This window comes from Myotis lucifugus, unplaced genomic scaffold (assembly GCF_000147115.1).
Source record: "Myotis lucifugus unplaced genomic scaffold, Myoluc2.0 scaffold_312, whole genome shotgun sequence".
Lineage (NCBI taxonomy): Eukaryota > Metazoa > Chordata > Mammalia > Chiroptera > Vespertilionidae > Myotis > Myotis lucifugus.
Window position 1 is genome coordinate 823,543 of NW_005871360.1, and position 25,858 is coordinate 849,400.

General features: G+C 51.1%; 1 protein-coding gene across 1 annotated transcript in view; it reads left to right on the forward strand.

Annotated features, from left to right (window-relative positions):
• LCT (lactase) overlaps positions 1-25,858 on the forward strand; it is a 49,082-nt gene that overhangs the window by 9,531 nt on the left and 13,693 nt on the right. The window contains 8 exon segments of the mRNA XM_023764015.1: positions 2,313-2,396; positions 5,402-5,504; positions 7,407-7,485; positions 11,092-11,818; positions 14,490-15,135; positions 16,877-18,427; positions 20,148-20,416; positions 23,793-24,083. Of these exon segments, the coding sequence (XP_023619783.1) occupies positions 2,313-2,396; positions 5,402-5,504; positions 7,407-7,485; positions 11,092-11,818; positions 14,490-15,135; positions 16,877-18,427; positions 20,148-20,416; positions 23,793-24,083 (3,750 nt within the window).

Sequence of the window (25,858 nt, forward strand, 5' to 3'; positions counted from 1 at the left end):
CGTCTCAGCCTCACCGGGACAGTCCCGACCTCACCGGGGCTGTTTCAGCCTCACCGGGGCCGTCCCTACCTCACCGGGGCCGTTTCAATCTCACCGGGGCTGTCCCAACCTCACCAGGGCCGCTTCAACCTGACCGGGGAGTCCCTACCTCACTGGGGCGGTTTAAACCTCACCGGGGCCAGCCCGACCTCACTGGGGCTGTTTCAGCCTCACCGGGGCCGGCCCGACATCACCAGGGCCGTTTAAACGGTGGTTTTAATCAGAACAGCTAAACACCTGAGAATGAAGCCACGCGGACCCTCGTAAGGCTGGCTGCGGGCAGCGTGGAGAGCCATCAGGAAAAGGCCGATTCGGCAGTTCTTTGGCCCACAGGGCGCCGCCCGTGACAGACACCGGCTGGTATGTGCGACACAGGGAGGCCCCGAGCTCCGTGTCTGGCCTTCGGGTTAATGAGCTCGGAAATTTACAGTCCAGACGCGATAAGCTAGATATACGTGCTCCAAGGCGAGTGTGTGGCTGGAACCGTCTGAATTGATTTACGAGGGGCAATAAGGCTATCAGCCGTGAACTCAGAGACCAAAGTGCTCATCAGGAAAGTGCGGGTGGAGCAGCAGCCTTTGCACCGGGCTCCCTGCCCCCATCCGTGCCAGGCCGTGCTTCTGAATTACCTTCCAAAAGATTGGCGTTGCCCGGGCCCCTGCTGGGAATTACACTCCCCTGCACTGGAGCTGACCCCGCAGGGCCTGCCAGTGCGCTCCAGCGGCTCTCCGCTGCCCTCTGACCTCACCTCATTTTCCCAGCCTGTGCCCCACTTTCTTCCTGTCTCCCGCGCCCCTTCTAATCCTCCAGCCTTCCTCCAAAATCCCTCCCAACAAACTCTCCCCATTGTGAATGTCCGTCCGGTCCGTGGGAGGGTGCTCTTCATCAGGAGGCCGCGCTGGGCCGCCTGTGGCCTCTCCCACCTGAAACCCTTAGTGGCTAAGGCTTAGCGGGCTGTTTAGCCAGCAGCTCCCAGCGTCTGGTGTTGACCCAAATTGCCTCCGGGGTCCGAAAGGCTGGCGACCGCTGACCTGGAGGGCTAGTCACAGCAGCTGAGGCCAGTCCTGGGCCTGCAGAGGCCTCCCCAGGCCACAGGTGAACCTAACCGCCCCCAAGGTCTGAGGACCTGGCGTGGACTTTCCTTATGACCCTGTTCCGCCTGCCTTTGCTGGTGTGATCCCGCCCTTACTAACGCTCTGCACTCAGTTGTCTGCCTCTTTGAATGTGACTCCCCACCCGCTGGACCCAGCGCAGTGACTTTCAAGAGTAGACACTCCCTGAGGACGAGTTGTGAGGACTGGACAAAAGCAGGAGCTGAGCGGACCGGGCGGGGAACGGGAGGTTGGGTGTCCCACCAGGCGTGTGGGACGGTCAGTAAACACCGATGAGAACGTGATGGGGAAGCCGTAGGGCTCCCGTGGAGGCAGCTGTCCGAGCCCGCCGCACACACGGTGTCACCAGGGCCCAGTACCCAGTCTTTGTTCCTAGGGACAGATGATCCTTTCGGGGGTAGGGCGGGGAGGGACAGGAAATGGCGTGCTGAGAAGTGGGGGGGAGGGCCGGGGGGATCACAGTGTCTGTTATGTGTTTAGACTGTGAATCTGAAGTTCTTAGAGTTCATGCAGGCCAGAGGCAGGGCGGAGGGCATGTCGTTCCCTGGGCGAGGGTGGGATGGGATGGGGAAGACCAGGGCCGAGAGAGCGGTGTTCTCGGGTAATAGCATGGGCCAGGCGAGGGCCACCTGGGCGGACTTTAAACCGTGGCTGGAAGTAGCCAGTGGCTGTAGCCTCCGATGAAAAGAAAGCTCAGTACTGCAGGGGGCTCTGCAGAGATGGGGGGCAGGGGGCGGGCTGTGGGTGGCAGAGGCTCCCCTGCCTCCGTCCTGGCAAAGTGGGGCCACACAGAGGTGCGACCCAGGGCAGCCCTGGCCGCCGGCTCCCTCCTAGGGCTCACCAGCTTGGTGGGAGCCCGCCATGTCTGGCATACAGCACTCCGCTCACTCATTCGTTTACTCATAGGCAATTATTGAGCGCTTACTGGGTGCCAAGCACTTGCTGAGTACATAGATGATGTATCCCAGCAGCACACAGCTCCTCCCACCAGAAACACACACACATTCTCACTCCTTCCCCAGCTGCTCCTCCGCCTGCTTTTCCCTCGGAAAATCCCACGTTGGAGTCTTCAGTTCAGTGATGGGGGAGAAACAAAACATTTCTGAGCAGTTCCTCATCAGAAATCGCTTATCTCTGATGGCCCTGTTTCCTTCTTTCTAGGACGCAGTCGATTTCCTGTCTCTTGATTGGTCTTACAATTGCCAAGGAGGCCCGAGTCTGCTGCAGCAGCTGAGGGAGCTGCAGGTGAGTTGGACATTCCCGTCCGATGCTGAGTGGCAGCGGCTCCTGGGAGCACATTCCGCGTTTAGCTCGTCTGGTGTGTACACTGAACTACCGCTCACACTGGGCAGACCTGCTGCGCTGTATCTGGGAGCTTCCCCAGAGCATCGCTGGAGGATGTGGGGAGGCGAGGTCTTCCCCGGGAAGGATGGTGAGGGTTGGCTGCTAAGGTAAATATTTACCTGCAAGTCCTGCTTTCCTGTGTAGAAATCCACTGAGAATCCAAATTCCAGATTAACAAAGGCATTTCCTGGGTTTGGCTCCTGGTTGCACAACAGTGTGGATGTGCTTAATGCCTCTGAACTGTACTCTTACACATGATTGAGACGGTAATGTTTATGTTATGTGTAATTTACCACAATTTTTAAAAAATGACATTAGACACCCAGGTCTGCAAAATCAGATACCAGCTTTTGGGACTTTCTTATAACCTCTGACCCGGTATTGTTTTCCCCAAGTCTAACGATTCTGACTCCTTAGAGCAGTGGTTCTCAACCTTCCTACTGCCACGACCCTTTAATACAGTTCCTCATGTTGTGGTGACCCCAACCGTATAATTATTTTTGTTGCTACTTCATAACTGTATTTTGCTACTGTTATGAATCATAAGGTAAATATCTGATATGCAGGATGTATTTTCATTGTTACAAATTGAACATAATTAAAGCATAGTGATTAATCACAAAAACAATATGTAATTATATGTTTTCCGATGGTCTTAGGTGACCCCTGTGAAAGGGTCGTTCGACCCCCAAAGGGATTGCGACCCCCAGGTTGAGAACCGCTGCCTTAGAGGGAGTATGTCAAACTCATGGCAGGCGGGCCGCATGCCTCGTTTATTTAAACATGCTTGCCTTAGAGAGAATATGTCAGGTGTCTCCTACCCAACTATTAGCTCCTCTCCTGCACTTGGTCACTGCTGTGCTTCCTTGCTTAATTCCTGGAATCCGACTGTGCCCCCTCCTGGCAGAGTATAACTGACTACATGCCCAGCAGTTTCCCTCTGGACCTGCCGAGTCCTGGCAGTGTTCCTACCCTTACCCTGAAGAGCCAGCTGCCCTCTTGCAGGCCTTATTCCAGCCTCTGCAGGTTCGGGCACAAAGCCACGCCTTGCCCTGTGCCTCCTGGTTTTGATCCCAGCACCTCCACCACCACGGAGATGGATTGTCAGAGGAGTTATTCATTTAAAGGCCACGCTCGTTAATGTTAAGGCTCAGTGCTGCAGCTAGGCGGGCCTCCATTCTTCCCGAAGCAGGAGGCCTGAGATGGACAAAGCAGCATCGGTCCCATCCCCACAGCTGTGTTTCCAGCTGGCCCGTGTAGATGCTGCTGCTTTTGTTGTCTACAGACAAGAGGGTCTCCTCGGAATAGCAGGCGCCTTCACCAGACGTTTGAGTGCTAGCTGCTTGGGTTTCAGGGCCTGCTCCACCGCGGGCACCGGGCGGGCACCTCTCCTCACAGGACCTCCCCTCTCAGCACCCCCAGGACCAAGCCGCCGAACCAACGTCAGACACTGGGTCGGGAGCCCGGGCTGAGGTTGGACCTGGGCTTTCCCAGGACACCGCACTGCCTCTCAAAATCCAAAATAAGCCCAAGGTGTTGGGAACATGCTCATTGGGGTGGCCCTTTTGAAAATCACATGTGATCTTAGTTGTTTTGTAAGCACCTCATAGGGGCCCGGAGCCTGCGCTGTGGGCCTGCTGCCAGGTTTCTGGGCCGCAGGCAGCTCTGGGGGGTCTCCGAGGCCTGCAGACGCCTGAGGTGACTGAATCCGTCTCTCGTCTTCCTCAAGGAATTCAACCAAGGCTTGCTGCTCAGCTCGGGGCTGAGGCGCGGGGACGTTTGGAAACCCCGGGTTATGCGGGTGCAGCACTTGGACACGCAGCACAGCCCTGGCTCCACTGCTGCTGGGGGGTGTGGGGTACAGTTTCCCTTTTTACATGAAAACATTCTCAAGGGGCCCTGCTCCCGCAGTGGCTGGACAGAGCTGTGACCCCTCAGTTTGTAGCCCACCAGCCAAATAGTAAACCTCCCCGGACAAACAGCAGCCACTCACTGCACCTGCAGCGGATCTTATTCCTCTCGTCTCCTCGGGCGGGAATGACATCCAGATGCGGCCAGCAGCTCAGAAGCTGCCCTAACGGGGCAGGGTGACCACTCTGGTCACGCAGTGGTGGGGAGAGAACCCAGCTGGAGAGGTGGCCCCTCTGGTGCCGTTCGTTACTTGCCTGGTAGCATTTCCCAGTCACCACAGCAGGACAGGAAGGCAGTCGGTTCTCCCCACGAGAGGGGCTGACTTGCGTCCACAGGAATCAGCTGCCTCCTGCACGTGACGCACTGGGGATGGGGTCCACAGCCTGGCCTGCGCCCCGACTGGAACTGGTGTTCTCTTAGTTCATGGGGTCAGTGCTCGACTACTGAGCCACACCGCCTGGGCTCCTTTTATCTTTTTATTACGGGAGATGTCAGACATAGCCAAAGTACAATGAAGCCACCCCCATTTCAAAACTAGCAACTTGTGGTTGATCTGGTTTCTTCTGTACCTTACCTTCCCCCAAACCAGATTGTCTTGAAGTAAAGCCCAGACATCCATAAACACCGTGAAGGAGGCACCTGACTCAGCTTCCTGTGGGAACACAGTCCCCTGGCCAGGGCGCACTGCCTCGTTCCTGGGCCTGACACAGAGCCTGGTTCCAGGTGGTGCCTCGGAAGCTTGCGATGAAAACAGATGGGCCTGTCTGCTTGGGGGGTGGGGGTGGGGGGCGGCCAGTGGTGAGGGTGGCCTATGGTATTGAAAAGTCAGCTCTTTCTCCCGCAGAGCCTGGAGTCAGCTCCCTGTATTAACTGGGAAGGCTAGAGGTAATTTCCAAAACCAGATTGAGTATTTGTAGCTTCTCATCTTGAAATATCGGTCCCTGTTATCAAAAGACGTACAGTTTCGGTTCACTTGCTGGCCTTTATCTTTTCAGACTATTGAGCCAAAAGTGAAAGTTTTCATCTTCAATCTAAAACTCCAGGACTGCCCCTCCACCAGCAAGAACTGGGTTGAGCTGCTCTTCAGCCTCTTCGAAGGTGAGTGGCCCATCACTGGAAAGGCTTTGAGTGACATTTGGTGCACTGATTCGGGGCGGGGGGCGGGGATAGCAGTCTTGAAAGTCTGGGGTTCCAATAGGAGGATGACCCAAGGAGAGTTGGTGTGAGAGCCCATCCCCGATGGGTTTAGTGTCCCTTGCCTTCCTGTTGTTGGTCCTTAGCTCCCATCGACCCGAGAAAAATGGCAGGTTCTGTTGAGGATGCCAAGGATACCTTGGTCTTATGGAAGTAAAGACCATCAGGCACCAGGTGTCTGGTGTGAGCATGGGAACTGCTCTGTGTCTGTCTGTCCACTTCCATTACCTCTCTCTCCAAGGTTTCTCACCTCTGCACCCCGTGGCAGGGCTGCCTCTCTGCTTACCCTTGTTCATTTCCCCATTACCTCAACTTGCACTTGGTCCTGGTGGGTACCTGAGCTGTAGGTCTAGGACAGGGGTGGGCAAACTTTTTGACTCGAGGGCCACAATGGGTTCTTAAACTGGACCTGAGGGCCGGAACAAAAGCATGGATGGAGTGTTTGTGTGAACTAATATAAATTCAAAGTAAACATCATTACATAAAAGGGTACGGTCTTTTTTTTTTTTTTAGTTTTATTCATTTCAAACAGGCCGGATCCGGCCCGCAGGCTGTAGTTTGCCCATGGCTGGTAGGACCACCTCCTCAATAGCTCTGGTTCTTAACAGTGAATCTGATTGGTTGGCATGGTTCAGGAGGTTGCTCCTGCTGCAATCAGATCAAGGGAAAGGTGGGGTCTATTACGGCATTGGGGGCTGAGAGCCACTAGACCAGCAGTTCTCAACCTGTGGGTCACAACCCCTTTGGTGGTCGAACGACCCTTTCACAGGGGTCGCCTAAGACCATCCTGCATATCAGATATTTACATTACGATTCATAACAGTAGCAACATTACAGTTATGAAGTAGCAACGAAAATAATTTTATGGTTGGGTCACAACATGAGGAACTGTATTTAAAGGGCCAGAAGGTTGAGAACCACTGCACTAGACACTGTAGGAGGGGCCAAGGGGCACGTTTCTAGTGCCCTGAGAGTCAGTCCAGTCACCCTATAAGGTCAGCGTATGGGACACGTCAGTAGTGTCCTTCCCACCACTTGTAACCAGTGCTGGGCTGGCTTCACAGGCCTCATGAAACTTGTCCGTAGACACCACGTACTGACCCTCACCTCTCACGGCACAGCAAGTTCTTAAATGCCATCCCTTTCTAAATGGCTTCAATGGTCGGTTTTATGTTTAACATATAGTTTACTATATATTTTTAAAAACCACCCCTTTCTGATATTTGATTTCTAAACCAATTGTTCTCCATGTGTGGTCGCCAGACCGGCAGCATCAGCCTCACCTGGGAACCTGTTGGACATTCCCAGGCTCCAGCCCACCTCAGACCAGAACTGACCAGAAACTTTGGAGGGGCCCGGCCATGTGTGTTTAATAAGCTCTGCAGGTGACGCTGGTGCACACAGAGTTTGAGAGCCTCTGTCCTAAGTCCTAAGTAGGTAGAGACCACTTCTGACCTCCTTCAATCCTTGGCCCGTGGAATTCTCCGCAGGGGCTTGGAACCATTGCTTAGAGCAGCGGTTCTCAACCTGTGGGTCTCGAACAATGAACATACATCCTGCATATCAGATATTTACATTACGGTTCATAACAGTAGCAAAATTACAGTTATGAAGTAGCAACGAAAATAATTTTATGGTTGGGGGTCACCGCAACATGAGGAACTGTATTAAAGGGTCACAGCATTAGGAAGGTTGAGAACCACTGGCTTAGAGGCTGGGTGTGTTGTATATGTGAGGGAAACCATTGATTGCATCATGTGCATTGTTGGGCTTCAGGTAGAGTTAATTAAACTTCTTCTCTTACAGCCCTCGATAAAGGCCAAGGGCTCATCATTGGGTCTGACATTAATACATTCCTGAACTGTTCATCAGATCTCGAGAAAAGGTAATGTAGATTTCCTGTCAAACCATCCATAACTGGTATTTGCAGAATACTCTGCTATTCTGTCACACACGTGTCATCTCATGGGACTGTTGTCATCTGCCTCTCAGGCCAGTGAGCTAATGGTGGACATTTTAGAGGAGGAAGATGAAGGCTCAGAGGGGCAAGCAGGGAGAACCCAGCTCTCACCGAGTCTTACTCTGGGCCCCACATGGTTCTGGAATTCTCTGTCATTGGGCCACTTTGCCGTGCACACACAAGGGCACACAGCTGGGATTTGCACCCCTGCCTTCTAGTTTACGATCCTGTGAGTTCGTGGCAGAGCAGGCGGGGGAGATAGATCTGAGCACCCCACTGACGCTGCGTGGTCTGAGTAAGAGGTGAGTCCTCTGCATCCGTTTCCTCGTGGAAAATGTGAGACAGTGTCCCCGTGAGGAGACCGTGCAGCAGAAGCCTAACTCGGGGGTGTTCTCAGGACAGAGACTTTAATTTATCCTGGGGTTGCAAATAATTTCTTAACAAATGACCAAAATTTGTAAAAGACATCTTAAAAAATAGAGCAGATTTGAGGTTCTCCCCATGATGATAGGACTTCGCCCACTCACATCCCAATGTGCTTCTCGAGGGAGCGAGAAAAGGACGGTGTGGAAACCCGCATTGGGAGTTCCCCAGACCCTCAACTCCACGGGGTGTGTCACCAGGGCAGCTCCGTGCACCGTGCATTAGGGAAGGACAGAGCCATCACTTGGCTGCCAGACCCTCAGCGAGAGCTCTCCTGTGTTCACCGCAGATGTTTCTAGCAGGGCTCAGTCCAAGCTCGTAGGCTTCAGTCACCACCACCTCTTTGTACTTTTCCTCTCCCAGCTCTTGGCTGTCCTGTGCTGATTCTCCTTCTGTTGTTTATTCCTGTCAACTCACTTCCAATCAGCAATTCACATCAACACCCCGAGCAGCTGCCACATGTCAGGCTCTGTGCTGGAGTCTGCGCAGTGCAGTGGGCACATAGGTTGGACCTGCTCCCTGACCACACTTGGAGTCAGCTGGGCTATGTCTTCTCAGAAAGCAAAACTCAAGCCCGCTGGTGTGGCTCAGCAGTTGAGCATCGACCTAGGAACCAGGAGCCATATGCCTGGGTTGCAGCCTCAATCCCCAGTGTGGGGCGTGCGGGAGGCGACGGATCAATGATTCTCTCATCACTGATGTTTCTCTCTCTCTCCCTCTCCCTTCCTTTCTGAAATCAATAAAAATATATTAAATTTAAAAAAACAAAGCAAAACTCAAGAGGTCATAATAAAAGGAGTACCTTGAGAGCTTAATGATTATAAAACCACGAGATACATGACACCAGTTCCAGGGTTCCCGTGATCTTTGCCTGAAGTGAAGGTTACACTGGCTGATGTTAAACTGACAGTGGGGGTCCTCACCCAGGAGATATTGATGGAGAACCTCTGGGTGCAGGGGCAGGTGGAGGGGGTCGTAAGAGGACTAACATTGTTTTATCATTTGAGAGTTTTAGACCTTGGGGGTGAGACAAAGAGGCCCATCAATGACTCTGACACAAGAGTGAGGCATGAAACACAGCACTGCTCCCCAAATCGGGGAGAGTCTTATCTGGGATGCTCCGAGGTGGCTTGGAGCAGGGGGAGGGTCGCTGACGGAGGGACAGCTGGAGGGGCTGGGCAGAGATAGGGGCTCCGTTTACTAAATATCTAACCACGTTAGGCAAACCCAGGACTCCCAGCTCCAAGGTTTACGTGGCAAGTTCTGTTGTACCCAGGGGCGGTTTATTTATTTCTTCAAGACCTCTTCCCGCCCAAGCTAGACAGCCAGGGTCAGAGCAGCCGAGGCTGTGCACTGAGTGGGTGTCGTCTGTGTCCCTGTTGTGTTCCAGAGTCGGGCATAAGTTCTGGATAATTCACAGCTATAGCTCATCATTTCCCCTCCCCACTCTCACAGCAAATGTGGGTGAGTTGATGCTTCATAACACAGGAGGTGCTTAGTTAGGGTGGCAAGGCCCCGGCTTCCCTGAATGGAGGGAGGCCCCTCTACAGCACTCCTGTCACTTTCACCAGTTCTTCATTCTGGGCCAGCCCAGTAGAAGGGTCAACCCTCTCCACATGATGGCCCTCGGACAGGGAGGTGCTCTGTACTCCACCCCATTTTCCCCAAGTGTGTTCTCTTCTCCAGACCAAAATCTATACCCATCCTTCCTCAGGGTCGCCCACTGCTGGTGGAACTATGCAGGCTCTGGCATGCAGCTTTCTAGCCTGCCAGACATGACCCATAGATGGGAAATCAATTTAGAGGTTTGATTTGAAACATTAAAAAACAAATGTCCCCCCCCCCCCCCGCCAAAAAAAAATGGAAGGGAGGAAAGAATCAGAATTCAGTGCTTATAATGAGAGCATTTTTATGTTTTATTTCAGATATATTTATTATTATTTTTTAATCCTCACCAGAGGATATTTTCCTGTTGATTTTTAGGGAGAGTGGAAGAGAGAGGGAAAAACAGAAACATCGATGTGAGAAAAACACATTGACTGGTTGCCTCCTGCAAGAGCCGCAACCAGGGCCCAGGTCTGGGGAGGAGCCTGCAGCCGAGGTACATGCCCTTGACCAGAATCAAACCCAGGACCCTTTGGTCCACAGGCCTACGCTCTATCCACTGAGCCAAACTGGCTAGGGCCAGATATATTTATTTCTGAAATAAAACACAAAATATATGTGGATATAAATGTCTATACATCTACACACATACATAGTGATATGTGTTTAAAAATACAGATTCTACCATTCGCAAGCTATGTGATCAAGGTGAAGTTTCCATTAAAAAAAAAACCACAACAAGATATGAGTTCATTTACATAAAGTCTGGAGAGGGGCAGTCTAGAGTGGTTATAATCGCCAGGAATCCAGGCTCCTCTCTTGTTGCTTTGTCAGCCTTCACAAGGCTCCTTCCTCCTGGTGCAGCAAGGACACCTAAGGTCCAGGCAGCAGGAAGGGGCGAGGAGGCTGCAGCCGGGCTGGTCTCTGCCGGCTACATATCAACAGAGGCGCACAGCAGTGCGATCATTGAAACTTCTGTGCCAGCTGCCAAATAGCTGGTGCCAGTTACTCATTTCTCTAAGTCTCGGCTTCCTCCTCTTAGGGTGGAGATAAATAAATAGAGTCCCTAGCTCATAAATGAATTATGAAAGTCAAATGACATAACATGCATGCGTTTTATCACAGTGGCCAGCACAGAATCAAAGCTCAGTACATTGAAGTCAGCATTAGTATGACCTATGTTTTATAAACAATAAATTATAAGGAAAAAAAAGGCGTGGCATGAAAACTGAAGACAGTCCTCAGGGTGAGCTCATACAGAGAACAGTCGCATTGGTACGGTGTTTGTGTTCTCACAGGAGCAATGACAACTCCACTAAGAAGGGGTAATAATGATAATTTCTCCCCAACCAGCCACTTCCTGCCCGTGACTCTGTGGACATGGCTTTCCACTCAGGGTCTCTGTGTCTTTACCGATTACAGACCTTGTCACAGTTCGTCAGTCGGGGGCATGTGTACTCAGAGTCATTACTTACCAAGTCCTTCCATGTCACTTTGTCGTAGCAGGTCTTGTCCCCAGGCTGACAGCCTGACCCTGCAGGGTGCCCAGCAGTGGGGCTTGGAGACGGCTGTGGGCTCCTCGCCGCCCAGCTCTGCCTATCGGAGCGTCTGGGAAGCGTTCGCTCACCAGCCCAGGGCGGAAAGGGATGCTTTCCTGCGGGATGTTTTCCCTGAAGGCTTCCTCTGGGGCGTCTCCACGGGAGCCTTCAACGTGGAAGGAGGCTGGGCTGAGGACGGAAGAGGAGCAAGCGTGTGGGACCGACTCGGACCCCAGAAGGCCGCCACGGGCCAGGCGACTCCGGGCGTGGCCAGCGACAGTTACCACAAGGTGGACTCCGACGTCTCCCTGCTTCGCGGCCTCCGGGCTCAGGTCTACAAGTTCTCCATCTCCTGGTCCCGCATCTTCCCCACGGGGCACGGGCGCAGCCCCAACCTCCGGGGTGTCGCCTACTACAACAAGCTGATCGACAGCCTGCTGGACTCGCACATCCAGCCCATGGCCACGCTGTTCCACTGGGACCTGCCGCAGGCCCTGCAGGACCGAGGCGGGTGGCAGAACGAGAGTGTGGTGGACGCTTTCCTGGACTACGCAGCCTTCTGCTTCTCCACCTTTGGGGACCGTGTGAAGCTGTGGGTGACCTTCCACGAGCCGTGGGTGATGAGCTATGCGGGCTACGGCACCGGCCAACACCCGCCGGGCATCTCCGACCCAGGAGTGGCCTCCTTTAAGGTACTTCTCTTCTTTGCAGCTTCTCCTCGTTAGAAGCGATAGGACGTTTGGTGGGAAAAAGTCATTTTATCTTCCTACCAGCAAGTGTTTACTTTTTGTTTTTTAAAGGAAATCAGAGGGAGGGAAGGAACCATAAAGTGTTAATCACCTTATTTTGTCCAAGCACAGTGCTGGCTCTTTACAAATAGTCATGACATCCTCAGGGCAGCACTGATGGGTGTGACTGTATCCTCAGAGCAGCACTGATGGGTGTGACTATCCTCAGGGCGGAACTGATGGGTGTGACTACATCCTCAGAGCAGCACTGATGGCTGTGACTACATCCTCAGGGCGGCACTGATGGCTGTGACTACATCCTCAGGGCGGCACTGATGGCTGTGACTACATCCTCAGGACAGCACTGATGGGTGAGAAAGTTGTGGCTCAGGAGGAGAAACCATTTGGTCATGATGACATCACTAGTGGGTTAGTTAGAAGCCAAAATTTGAGCCCAAGTCTGCCGGACTCCAAAGCAAGTTTTCTGAGTCACCCAGGACTCTCAACTGACAGAAAACCCAACTTCAATCAAGCAGGTGGGAGATGTGTGAGCTCAGGGAACTGGAAAGTCTTGGTTTAGGTGATCAGACCACAGACAATGCTGCCAGGACCCAGTTCGCTCCTGCTCTTGCCCCCTTGTTGGCTTTATTCCTGGGCTGCCGGGTGGCCAGGTGGCAGCAGCCCGCTCTCATCTGTCAGGACCAATGGGAAGCAAGCGTGCCTTTGTCTGTCATTCGCAGCAAGTCTCCCTGTGCTTCTGGTCTCTGTGTGAGTCACATGGGGCGCTGACAGGTTGGGTCCAGGTCCCAGCTCTACCCCTCAGCACAGTGGTTGAGAGGCAGGGAGCTGGGGAGTGGCACAGGTTGGCTTTCCAGAGAGCAGACAGGGTATTAGTTCAACAAGAAGGAGATGTATATAATGGAAACAAAATATAAAATGTCTTCCTTCCATCTTTTCCTTTTTCTTCAAAATCTCCCAGAAAACCCACCAGCTTTCCCTGGCAGCATTCTCCAGGAGGGACATGTTAGCCTGGCTCACCCCTGCCACACTTCGGGGTTTGTTCTGAAGGGGGTATTTACTGTGTCCCATGCTAGGCCTTAAGGAGGACACACAGCCCATGTCCGTGAGGTCTTAAAACCTTTGGGGGAAATGATGTTAACACACATAAGAAAATTGGAAAACAATTCAAAATGTTTGCAATTAGCATGAGCTGGAAATGAATAAATGCCTCAATAAAATGCCAAAACCACAGCACTTCGTCAAGGTTTCCATCCTGCTCTTGTTCAGCAAGTACACCAGGAAGAGAAACTACGCTTCTGAAGATGGAAGGTTTGGACCTTTCTGTGTGTCTCCTGCGTGTCACCCAAACCTTTCCTCCTTAGGCTTCTTCTCTTTTTTTTCTAAGCATACTTTAAAAATTATATGTTTTTATTGATTTTAGAAAGAGGAAGGGAAAGGAGAGAGAGAGAGAAACATTGATCAGTTGCCTCCTGCACACACCCTGATCAAGGACTGAACCCGCACCCCAGGCATGTGTCCTGACTGCGAATCAAATTGGCAGGCCAGGCCAAGGGACCCTACTGGTGCACAAATCCATGCACCAGGCCTCTAGTTTTGATGTGAAATTCTTCAAAAATAAATGTCGTCATCTTCAGATGATAAAAAGGAAGGGGAGCTGAGCGGTAGCAAGCTCTCCTCTGCACTCCCGAGTTTCTGCTTGTGCTTTATGTACAGTCTCACTTAATTCTCCTCTGTGGATCCGTAAGTACCTGCTTCTTAACGGACCAGGGACCTGAAGTTAGAAGATTGGTCGAACTTAATGAGCAAGTTAGTGACAGAGTCAGGACTTAAATCTAGGCGTGTTATACTCCAGATAGCCTGCTTTTGCCCGTCTTTTCATAGCGCTCCACCAAGGAGAGCTGTTGATCTTTGTAAGACTATCAGTTAAGTCTACAGAGAGATTCTTGGTGGTGATGTTTCTCCCTAGATTTTATTAAGTGGAAAGGAGAACAAGTAATCTAGAAAGAATTGTCCCCTCCTTTGTGTGGTAACTAAAATGATCTCCACTCCCCATTAGTTGTTGACTAATAAGTCAATAACTACTTATTGAGAATGGAGGCAGACTAACATTGTGGGTGACCATACAGGCCTGGAGTCGGAATGCCTGCATTTTACCCTCTCTGGATCTTGTTTTCCTCACCTGTATAGGGGTAATAATAACTTGCCACATAGGTTATTGTGGGGATTACATGAGCAAATTCGTTAGCAATTGTAATTATTAATATGGTTGTCGATGCTGTTGCTATTAACCTCTCAGGGGTGGTGCTGACTTGTTGACATTGTCGTCCACATTGTTGATCTTGGGGGCATTGGCATTGATATTGTTGCCATCAGCACTGTCTTGTTGACTTGTTGACATTGTTAGCATCAGTCTTAACTTCTTGTTGACATTGTTGATGTTTTAATGACAGTGTTGGCATTAGTGTTGATGTTATTGATGTTGACATTTTCAGTGTTGCTGTTGTTATTAACTTGCTGGTATTATTGACACTGGTGTTAAGTTGTTGACGTTGTTGACTTGCTGTTGGCTTGTTGGTGCTGTTGTTGACACTGTACCTTCTTTCCTCTTCACAAGGTGGCTCACTTGGTCCTCAAGGCTCATGCCAGAACTTGGCACCTCTACAACAGCCACCATCGCCCGCAGCAGCAGGGCCGTGTGGGCATCGTGCTGAACTCAGACTGGGCAGAACCCCTCTCCCCAGAGAGGCCCGAGGACCTGAGAGCCTCTGAGCGCTTCTTGCACTTCATGCTGGGCTGGTTTGCACACCCTATCTTTGTGGATGGAGACTACCCAGCTGCCCTGAGGGCCCAGATTCAACAGATAAACAACCAGTGCCCCAGTCCCGTGGCCCAGCTCCCTGAATTCACCGAAGCAGAGAAGCAGCTCCTGAAAGGCTCAGCTGATTTCTTGGGTCTGTCCCACTACACTTCCCGCCTCATCAGCAAGGCCCAACAAGACACCTGCATCCCCAGCTATGATACCATTGGAGGCTTCTCCCAGCACGTGGATCCTGCCTGGCCCCAGACCTCATCCCCTTGGATTCGTGTGGTGCCCTGGGGTATAAGGAGGCTGTTGCGGTTTATATCCTTGGAATACACAAGAGGAAAAGTTCCAATCTACCTGGCTGGGAATGGCATGCCCATCGGGGAAAGTGAAAATCTCCTTGATGATTCCTTGAGAGTAGACTACTTCAATCAATATATCAATGAGGTGCTCAAGGGTAAGAACAGTGGATATGCTGGTGATCGGAAGGTGGGTGGTCCTTCAAGTCTTCACAGTTTTGTGTTATGGGACCAAGACCGTCTCCCAAGTAAATGAAGCCAAAAAGTAGTATTGGTAGTAAGAGCATGAGTCCTTCACATCAGCCTCCTAACTCTCCCCCTCAAGGCCTCAACTTTTTGCTCCCATATTCTTATTCCTTTCTAAATTCTGCCCATCTGAACCCTGTCCATTAATCAAGCCTCATCATTTTTTAATGCACTTATTTAACAAGTATTTATTAGCTGACTATTATGTTCCAGACATTGTGCAATACAGTAGAGGTAAAATATTAAACAAAAATTGTCTTTTCACATAGGATATTCGTGGTCTACAGAGGGACACAGGCAGAAAATTGCAACATAGGGTGATAATGGCTTTACAGGGTGGCATGTGGACACTTAAAATAGGACTCCAGCCCATTACCTCTGCCTTCAGTGCTCCAGCCACACTGATCTTCATCTCCTTTAACTGGCTGTAAAAATGTACAGCTCATTATTTACTTTGATTCAATTAATCACATCTACAGTCTCACTCTTACATAACATACTGTTTCACATGTCTTTTTATTCCAAGTAAAAAGGAATGGCAAATAGGTTTCACCTCACAGGCCAGTCCTACTCAGTTGAGAGTGGCTAGCTGTCTGCCTAGAGGGCTGTGGTGAGAAGATTTCGAGGCTTTGTCTAGATTCAAAGAGAAAGAATTGATAAGTGATACTTGCCCTGGGCGTTGCAGTGAGGAATGGAGACCCACATCCACGGAGGGAGGTCAGACCCCCTCTCTGTTCTTCACGTGTACTCCTCTCAGCATCAAGGTTACGTTCTGTAATGTGCGTAATCTTGGAACCCATTTAAGACATCGTCTCAAGTGATCGTTGACACAGCTGTGTGCAGTCAATCGACAGATACTTTCCTCCTGCGACAACTGTGAAACGGATGCTCTGAGGTGTTAAATGGTGTGCCCAAACATGCTGTGAGTGGAACCAGAGGCCTATTTCTGGCTCAGCTCTTCACTCTACCCACTGACCTATGAGGCTTTTATTCATCTTTATGTTCCCAGAGCCTGGCACAGCCTGGAGACAAAGCAGGTGCTGACTGAATTACTCACTGAGTGAGCAACTTTTCCTGCCACGTATGCAATAGGTGCGATTTGATAGAAACAAGGCTTAATACTTTGCTGACTCCCCGTTGGAGCCCACAGTCATTGCCTTACTTTGGCTCTGGTTGTTGGTTGACCTGCTAGACCGTCTTTATTTTCTCACAGTCCTGGAGTCCAGAAGTCTGAAATCAAGATGCCAGTAGAAATGCTCTGCCTCCAAAGGTTCCAGGGGAGCACCCCTCCTTGCTCTTCCATCTTCCGGTGGCTCCAGACATTCCTTGGCATGTGGCCGTGTCGCCCCAATCTCTGCCTCCATCTTCACACGGCTTCTCTAGGTCTCTATGCTAGCAGATGGGGCACATGCTCTCCATTATTCCTTTTAAGACAAGGATGCTCCTTTGGACTGAGTGATGGCCATGGATGTGGCCTGATGTTTCGTGGGGTCTTCTGAGTTTTCCTTGTCCATTCTGAGGGAGAAAAGAGGTTCATGTTTTTGGAGTAACCCAAATCACCTCCAAAACTTTCATGTCAAAAGGAAAACCTTTAAAAAGCAAACTAACAGAGACTTTAAAATAACACCGCTGTATTTTTGTTTTTCCCCACAGCTGTCAAGGAGGACTCAGTGGATGTTCGATCTTACATTGCCCGTTCCCTCATCGATGGCTTCGAAGGGCCCTCTGGTTACAGCCAGAGGTTTGGGCTGCACCACGTCAACTTCAACGACAGCAGCAGGCCAAGGACTCCCAGGAAATCTGCCTATTTTTTCACCAGCATCATTGAAAAGAATGGTTTCCTCACCAAAGAAGTGAAAAGACTGCCACCACCCAGTACAGCAACGTTCCCCCCTAAAGTCAGAGCCTTCACTTTTCCATCTGAGGTGCCCTCCAAGGCTAAAGTCGTTTGGGAAAAGTTCTCCAACCAACCCAAGTTTGAACGAGATCTGTTTTACCATGGCACGTTCCGGGATGACTTTCTGTGGGGCGTGTCCTCATCAGCCTATCAGATCGAAGGAGCTTGGAATGCTGACGGCAAAGGCCCCAGCATCTGGGATAACTTTACCCACACACCAGGCAGCAACGTGAAAGGCAATGCCACTGGAGACATAGCCTGTGACAGCTACAACCAACTGGATGCCGATCTGAACATGCTTCGAGCTTTGAAGGTGAAGGCCTATCGCTTCTCTATCTCCTGGTCTCGGATTTTCCCAACTGGGAGGAACAGTTCTATCAATAGCCGTGGTGTTGATTATTACAACAGGCTGATTGATGGCTTGGTGGAAAGCAACATCTTTCCGATGGTGACACTGTTCCACTGGGACCTGCCCCAGGCCCTGCAAGATATCGGAGGCTGGGAGGATGCTTCCTTGATTGAGTTGTTTAACAGCTATGCAGACTTTTGTTTCCAGACCTTTGGTGACAGGGTCAAGTTCTGGATGACCTTTAATGAGCCCACCTACCAGGCGTGGTTGGGTTATGGCTCAGGGGAGTTTCCCCCAAATGTGAAGGACCCAGGCTGGGCACCTTACAGGATTGGCCATGCACTCATCAAAGCTCATGCCAGAGTCTACCACACTTACGATGAGAAATACCGGCAAAAGCAGAAGGGGGTCATCTCCTTGAGCCTCAGTGCACACTGGGCAGAGCCCAAGTCGCCCCAGGTCCCAAGGGATGTGGAGGCAGCTGACCGAATGCTGCAGTTCTCACTGGGCTGGTTCGCCCACCCCATTTTCCGAAATGGGGACTATCCCGAGGCCATGAAGTGGAAAGTGGGGAACAGGAGTGAACTACAGCACTTGGCCACGTCCCGCCTGCCCAGTTTCACGGAGGAAGAGAAGAGGTACATCAGGGCTACGGCCGATGTGTTCTGCCTCAACACCTACTCCTCCAGAATTGTGCGGTACACAACACCAAGGTTAAACCCACCCTCCTACCAAGATGACCAGGAGACGATTGAGGAAGAGGACCCTTCATGGCCGTCCACAGCACTGAACAGAGCTGCACCCTGGGGGATGCGGAGACTGCTCAACTGGATCAAAGAAGAGTATGGTGACATCCCCATTTACGTCACCGAAAATGGGGTGGGGCTGACAAATCCGAAGCTGGAAGATACCGATCGGATATTCTACCACAAAACCTACATCAATGAAGCTTTGAAAGGTATGTGAGGGTTCATGCCCCCCTTACAAAATCTCCCAACATCCACGTGTCATGTGCCTGAAATGATTGGCAGAGTAGATTACAAACCATCAGCAAGTCTCTGTCTTATGTGCTAACTCCATTATTCTTTCCCTGTCTGGGGTTACATTTCCCTCTGAAAAAAAGCTATGGTCGTCTCCCCAGATGTACACACACACAATCCCCATAAGAACATTTTTATGGGTCCATTCATCTATTATTGAGCAACTACTGTTGGATAAGTTTTACTCTAAGTCAGTGATGGCGAACCTTTTGAGCTCGGCATGTCAGCATTTTGAAAAACCCTAACTTAACTCTGGTGCCGTGTCAAATATAGAAATTTTTTGATATTTGCAACCATAGTAAAGCAAAGATTTATATTTTTGATATTTATTTTACATATATAAATGCCATTTAACAAAGAAAAATCAACCAAACAAATGAGTTCACGTGTCACCTCTGACACGTGTGTCATAGGTTCGCCATCACTGCTCTAAATCATAGGGAAATAGTAGTGAACAAAACAGATAACTTTCTGATGACATGGAGCTTATATTCTGACTAGTGGCCCGGTGCATGGATTCATGCACATTGAAAAGAAATTAATTAGAAGGTGGCCAGTGGGGCGAAACTGGGAGAGATAGGCCACACCTGGGGCAGCACTGTGGCTCAAAGGGCATCTGTGGGGTGCCTCCGGCAGGTGGGGTCCCTCAGCCTTGCCTGCAAGGATTGGGCCAAATCTGGCTCTCCAACATCCCCTGAGGGGTCCCGGATTGCGAGAGGGAGGTTCTTGGGTGACGTACCCCGGAATCAGGCTCCCTCCTCTCCTGGTTCCGGGGTGCATCACCTGAGAACTGCTACTGCCAAGTTACCGCAGCTTGGCAGCTCCTGCATTGAAGCGTCTCCCCCTGGTGGTCAGTGTGCGTCATAGCTACTGGTCAGATGGTCGCTTAGCCTTTTATATATATAGACTAGAGGCCTGTGCACGAAATTTGTGCACAGAGGGGAGGGGGTCCATCAGCCCGGCCTGCACCCTCTCCAATCCGGGACTACTCGGGGGATGTCCGACTGCCTGCAGGGATTGGACCTAAACTGGCAGTCAGACATCTCACCTGCCTCCCTGCCTGATCACCCGTAACCACTCTGCCTCCCTTCCTGGTCACCCCTAACCCCTCTGCCTGCCTGCCTGATCGCCCCTAACCACTCTACCTGCCTGCTTGATCGCCTCCTAACTGCCCTCCCCTGCCAGCCTGATCACCCCTAACTGCCTCTGCCTCAGCCCCTGCCACCGTGGCTTTGTCTGGAAGGACGTCCGGAAGACGTCTGGTCTAATTAGCATATTACCCTTTTATTAGTATAGATGGGTTCCATGTAATCCCAGAGCAAGAAACTGTTCTCAAATTCACATTTGTGTTTCATGTCTAAAGGGGGCTGAGACTCTTGAATTTGAAGCACATCCCTTTACCCCAACAAAAGAATTTGATTTTACAAAGATCAATCATTAATACTTGTTTGGGGACATGAGTGCGGGCAAAAGAACAAAGACACACAAGGTGATCTGTCTATCGGGGACACGTTACCGGTGTGTACAGTTGATGGTTCAGGACTACTGTCTTGAGTTGAGAGGCCAGTACTTGCTGGGCTTCTTGGGGTCCCTGCCCGACTGGGGTGAAGCTCTTCTCTTTCCCTTGCGATGTCCCAGCCTACAGGCTCGATGGCGTAGACCTTCGAGGGTATGCCGCGTGGTCTCTGATGGACAACTTTGAGTGGCTGAATGGTTACACAGTCAAGTTTGGACTGTACCATGTTGATTTCAACAATGCGAACAGGCCTCGCACAGCAAGAGCCTCCGCCAGGTACTACACAGAGGTCATCACCAGCAACGGCATGCCGCTGCCCCGGGAAGACGAGTTTCTCTACGGTCAGTTTCCCGAGGGCTTCATCTGGAGCGCGGCTTCCGCTGCGTATCAGGTGAGGAGTGCAGGGCAGTTCAGCAACATCTGCTGCACACCTACTATGCGCCAGGCTCTGGGTTCAGGGCTGGGAAGGGCAGGGTGAGCAGGGGATTTTCATAGACTGTGGGAGGGAAGTGAGGGATGCCATCAGGGAATCTTGGAGGACCTCTTCCCAGATAGCCCTGGTTCTTTACCCCCCTCACTCCCCCAGTACAGGCAGACCAGCACAGTTACAAGGGCTGTGCTGAGATGGGTGTTCGCAGGCGAGAAGGAGCAGGTGGAGCCTGGGCAGACACACTTAGGCAAAGGCATGAACATGAAGATTCTCTGCTGGGTGCTTTTCTCACCTGGTCTCCTCCAAGCGGGAAACATGGCGGTCACGGTTTTTTTTCTAGAGTCACCAAAGAATGGGTCATCGCTGCCACAGAGGGGCGGTGGGAGGGGCGTGCGATCGGCCCGAGGTTATTAGGGACTGGTTTCTTTCCTGATGACCTAACATCCTACCATCACCTTATACATGCCAGGTGAAGCTTCCTCATACAGAAAATATGAGGGGTTTGCCTTTTCCCAGAGAAATAAAACAAGCAAAGAATGACTTGCTCAGGCCTTTAGTTGCGGGTTCCTGCTTTACATCTTTTTTATTTTCTCTGAGACAGGAGGGGCTCTGTGTGCTCAGGGTGAGGCCTGGGCAGGGTCAGGGGTATGAGCTGGCCTGGCTGGGAGTGCCCAGCCCTTGGGTTTTTTTGGATGATTATAGCTGCTGAAAATACGTTCGAGGTAGACGAGTGTTAGCAACCCCCAGATGACCACACCACCAGGTTATGAATGAAGTCTCGGGGCAAGTTCTGCCACACCCAGACATGTGTTAGCCAAACACACAGAAACCGTTCCCCGTGGTCGGCAAACTGTGGCTTGTGAGCCACATGCGGTTCTTTGGCCCCTTGAGTGTGGCTCTTCCACAAAATACCACGTGCGGGCACATGTACAGTGCGATTGAAACTTCGTGGCCCATGCGCAGAAGTCGGTTTTCGGCCTGGGTGAGTCTATTTTGAAGAAGTACTGTTGATATTTGGCTCTGTTGACTAATGACTTTGCCGACCACTGATGTAGCCTATTGTGTGGACCGGAGGAAGCCCCATTCTTGGCCCCGTCAGGTGCTCTGGCCAACACTTCACATGAAAGGTTCACTTGGGGAAATGCCGAGGTTTCCGAGACAGGCTTCTGTGGCTCTTCTTTCAGGCACAGACTCCTCTGGGAGGACCCCCAGCGTGGCCTGGCCAACGGTTTGGATGGACAGGTCTGTTGTGTGCACTGTGGGGTGTTCGGCAGCTTCCCTGGCTCTGCACACAGATGCCAGTAGACTTCTCCCCCAGTTGTAACAACCAGCGCTGTCCCCAGACATTGATCAGTGTCTCCGCGGGGACAACATAGCGGCTGAGTGAGACCCACGCTCCCGGGTTTGCAGCTGACACAGGAAGGGACACAGGCAGCCTGCTGGGTTCTTAACCCTGTCCGTGCACGGGCGGGACAGTCTTGGAAACATTTTGGTAACCACTCTTCAATGATTAAATTGGTGTCAGGGAGCAGTCAGCAGGCACGTTCTCCCCATTTGTGAAGTTGAATATTCTAATGAGCAAAATGTGGGGTGTGAATCGAGAATGGATGAGAAGTGCCTACAATGTAGATTAGATGCCATCTGACTGGATTCTTTTTTAAAACCTTTCCTTTGGAAATCTGTTTAAACAGAGAAAAGTTGCAAAAACAGTAGAGGACTCCCATGTACCCTTTCCCATGTTCCTCAACTGTTACCATTTTACCATTTACCTCATTTTCTCTCTCTATGTGCATAATTGTGTGTGTATATGCACATTTTATATGTATATGAAACAGACTTTATCACCTGAACAAGCAGGTGCCTAGCAGGTTTCTCTACCATAAAATTAAGAAGGGGGAGCTACTGGAGACTATACAAATAGCCTGTTTCTCATCAAATTTCACCCACTAGCTTTAGCAGCTGTTGGTAATTTTTGCCTGAATCAGTTATTGCTATGATAGTGGACAAATGGTGATTTTCTAATTTCATCATTCTTTTACATTATTATGTGGCATCAACACATAATAATGTGTTGAGTTTGCCTTTTCTCCTACTTACTTATATTTTATTCATACCTAAATGTGTTTTGATATATGGCATCAGTTTGGTCTTACGGAGTCCTGTTGTATTCAGTGGGTGGCACTTTTGCTGTCATTATCTATTTAGATGCTCCGATCACCCCACATTTTGCCAGGCACAGTGCCTTCGGAACATGGCCCATCTTTCTCTGAGCACTTCCCCGGAATTCTTTCCGGCACAAGGTGTTCCAGGTTCATCTTGTACCTCTCCTGCCCAGCCCTGTCAGCTATTTCTCTCATGGGCCCTGGTTCCTTGTATTGGACAAGGGCACTTAGAAACCAAGATGTGGGTGCTCGGGGTGCTCACTGCTGCTGGGTGTCATCACCTTTAGGTCCTCAGTGGACAGAGCTGGAAAGTCCGTGTGCATGTGCACACACACACACACATGCACACAGACACACAGCTGTATATGCTTCTGCATCCACCTACATCTCCATGTCTATTCGGGGCCATGAGTTCACACTGATACCTCCACAGGGTTACTGCTAGCTTTCCCATTTTCTGTATGAGTACTCCTTTCTCCAGTGGTGAGGAATCTAGTTCTGATATCCTCAACGTAGTCACTTATTTGCTCAGTCCCCTGCATTCACTGATCTCCCAGCCACCGAGGCCACCTCCTCCACGCATAGCCCACGCAGGGTGTGTTCCTGCCACTCTCGCGGGGGCTGTGCAGGTCATACCCTTGGTTAAACACCACACTACCTTCCCAGTCACATAATATCACATCATATATGCGGAAGTGTTCTAAGTAAGTGACGGAAATCGTACCTGTCAGACTGCCTGAGTCTGCAGGTAGGTGTTTGCCCAGGGGCTTGCGGTCAGTTTCCCCTTAAGATAGGCGGGAGAACCAAAAGGAAGCACCGAAGCAGACACACGTCCTGTCCAGAAACCCTGCCCCCACGCCTGGCATCGCTGGGATTTGTTTGGCCATCGTTGGGGCTGGGGCATGTGGAATTGTTCATTTGAACTGTTAGTGAACAGATGCTGTTATGGTAGCTACTGGGACACCAGGATGACAGAATCAATGCCCAGGCCGTACAGTCTGTGGGGATGCGGGTGACAGTGACAGAAAGTATGTACGGGAAGCTGCAGGAGTTAGGAATCAGAGGGAGGCCACTGAAGGCTCCAACCTGCTGTCTTGGGACTTTCCTGCTGACACAAAGGAACCTGTGAGGGCGTGACTGCAGGACTTAATTAGGTTGTGTCTTGTCATCTTGAGATCGAAGGTGCGTGGAGAGCAGACGGCAAAGGACTCAGTATTTGGGACACGTTTTCCCACACACCGCTGAAGGTCAGCAACGACGACACGGGAGACGTGGCCTGTGACAGCTACCACAAGATCGCCCAGGACGTGGCCGCCCTGCGGAACCTGGGGGTGTCCCACTACCGCTTCTCCATCTCTTGGCCTCGTGTCCTCCCGGATGGAACCACCAAGTACATCAATGAAGCGGGCCTGAGCTACTACGTGCAGCTCATCGACGCGCTGCTGGCTGCCAGCATCAAGCCCCAGGTGAGGCTGGGCCCGGAGGCCTGTCCACGTGGGGGAGCCAGCTGGGCCAGGGAGCTTGTTCATCGTGTAAACAAAAGCTGTTTTCAAATTTAATTTTTGAATTGTTAACAAAGTCACGTGAGAAGAGGTCAAAAGCATAAAGGGGTCTGCAGTGTAGATTTCCTTCCGTTCAGTTCCTCTTTCTGTGGCGCTAGGTTCTCATGTCCTTTTGTGGGTAGAAGCCAGTAGATGTGTCTGTGTGTGTATATTCCTTTTCCCTTCTTTTCTCATAATGGTAAGATACTTGCTTCTTAGAAAAAAAATGTTTTTATTGATTTCAGAGAGAGGAAGGGAGAGGGAGAGAGACAAAAACATGAAAACATCAATGAGAGAGAAACATCCATCGGCTGCCTCCTGCATGTCCCCTACTGGGGATTGAGCCCACAACCAGGGCATGTGCCCTGACTGGGAATTGAACCTGGTGCATGGGACGATGTTCCACCACTGAGCCACACCAGCTGGGCAAGATACTTGCTTTTATTTAACAACTGGAGGCCCAGTGCACAAAATTCTTGCATGGGTAGGGTCCCTAGGCCTGGCCGGCAATCAGGGCCAATTGGGGCTTTCCAGCTGCTGGCCGGGGCCTGCCTTCCAGCTGCCTGCTGGGGCCTTCCTTCATTCCGCGCCGCCCCCTGGTGATCAACACACGTCATAGCGACCAATCTCCTGGTCGAACTCCTGAGGGGACACTTTGCATATTAGCCTTTTATATATAGAGATATTTCTTACAGATATTTTCATATCCACACATAGTTTCCTATTTTTTTAATATATTTTATTGCTTTTTTACAGAGAGGAAGGGACAGGGATAGAGAATTAGAAACATCGATCAGCTGCCTCCTGCATGCCCCCAACTGGGGATGTGCCCGCAACCAAGGTACATGCCCTTGACCGGAATCAAACCTGGGACCCTTCAGTCCACAGGCCGACACTCTATCCACTGAGCCAAACCGGTTAGGGCTCCTCTTTTATTTTTGTTATGTGGAATTGTTTGCATCTTATCTCTCTAATTACTTCCCTGCTAATGGGCACTCTCCTATATGGCATTTCCACTCTTTTGCCACTATAACCAATGCTACAAGGAGTAACCTTAGACATACAGCCCCCATATGGGTAGTTTATCTGTAGGATCTGGTCCCAGGGGGAGAATTGGGGCAAAAGTGTGTGCATTCATAAGCCATGAGTTATTATGAATAACGCAGGAGCTCACCTGTGGGCTGACTTTGCCATCACCAAAATTTTCAAACTTGAGGCCTCAGAACACTTCCCTTTCCCGGCCACTTATGGTAACGCGCGGGAGGGTGCCCATTCTGGGAAGCCCGGCGGCTCCTCTGTTGCGTGGTTGGGGATTATGCGCCGTGGCCAGAGCACAGTCCCACAGGACAGCCCCTCTCCCACCCACTGTTATGTGGACTCTCCCTTCCCTGATAACACTGCAGGGACAAGCCAGCCGTGCAGCGTTTGTTATGGTGCGTGCAGGGTGGGTGGGTGAGACGGTGGCCGAGTGGCTCTCCTGCAGGACCCCCTGATCTGGGTCGACAACAAGATTCATCACATACAACAATTCAGAACAAGATCAGAGAGCACACACCTCAGAGCCACGCGATTCTGTCCCCCTCGAGGGCACTGAGACCCTGCAGGTGGGGGGGGGGGGGCGCGTGGCCGGGAGCTCCAGGGAGGTGCGGGTGTCAAAGAGGAGTGGGTGGCTGGGTGGCCGGGTGGGCGTGCAGGGAAAG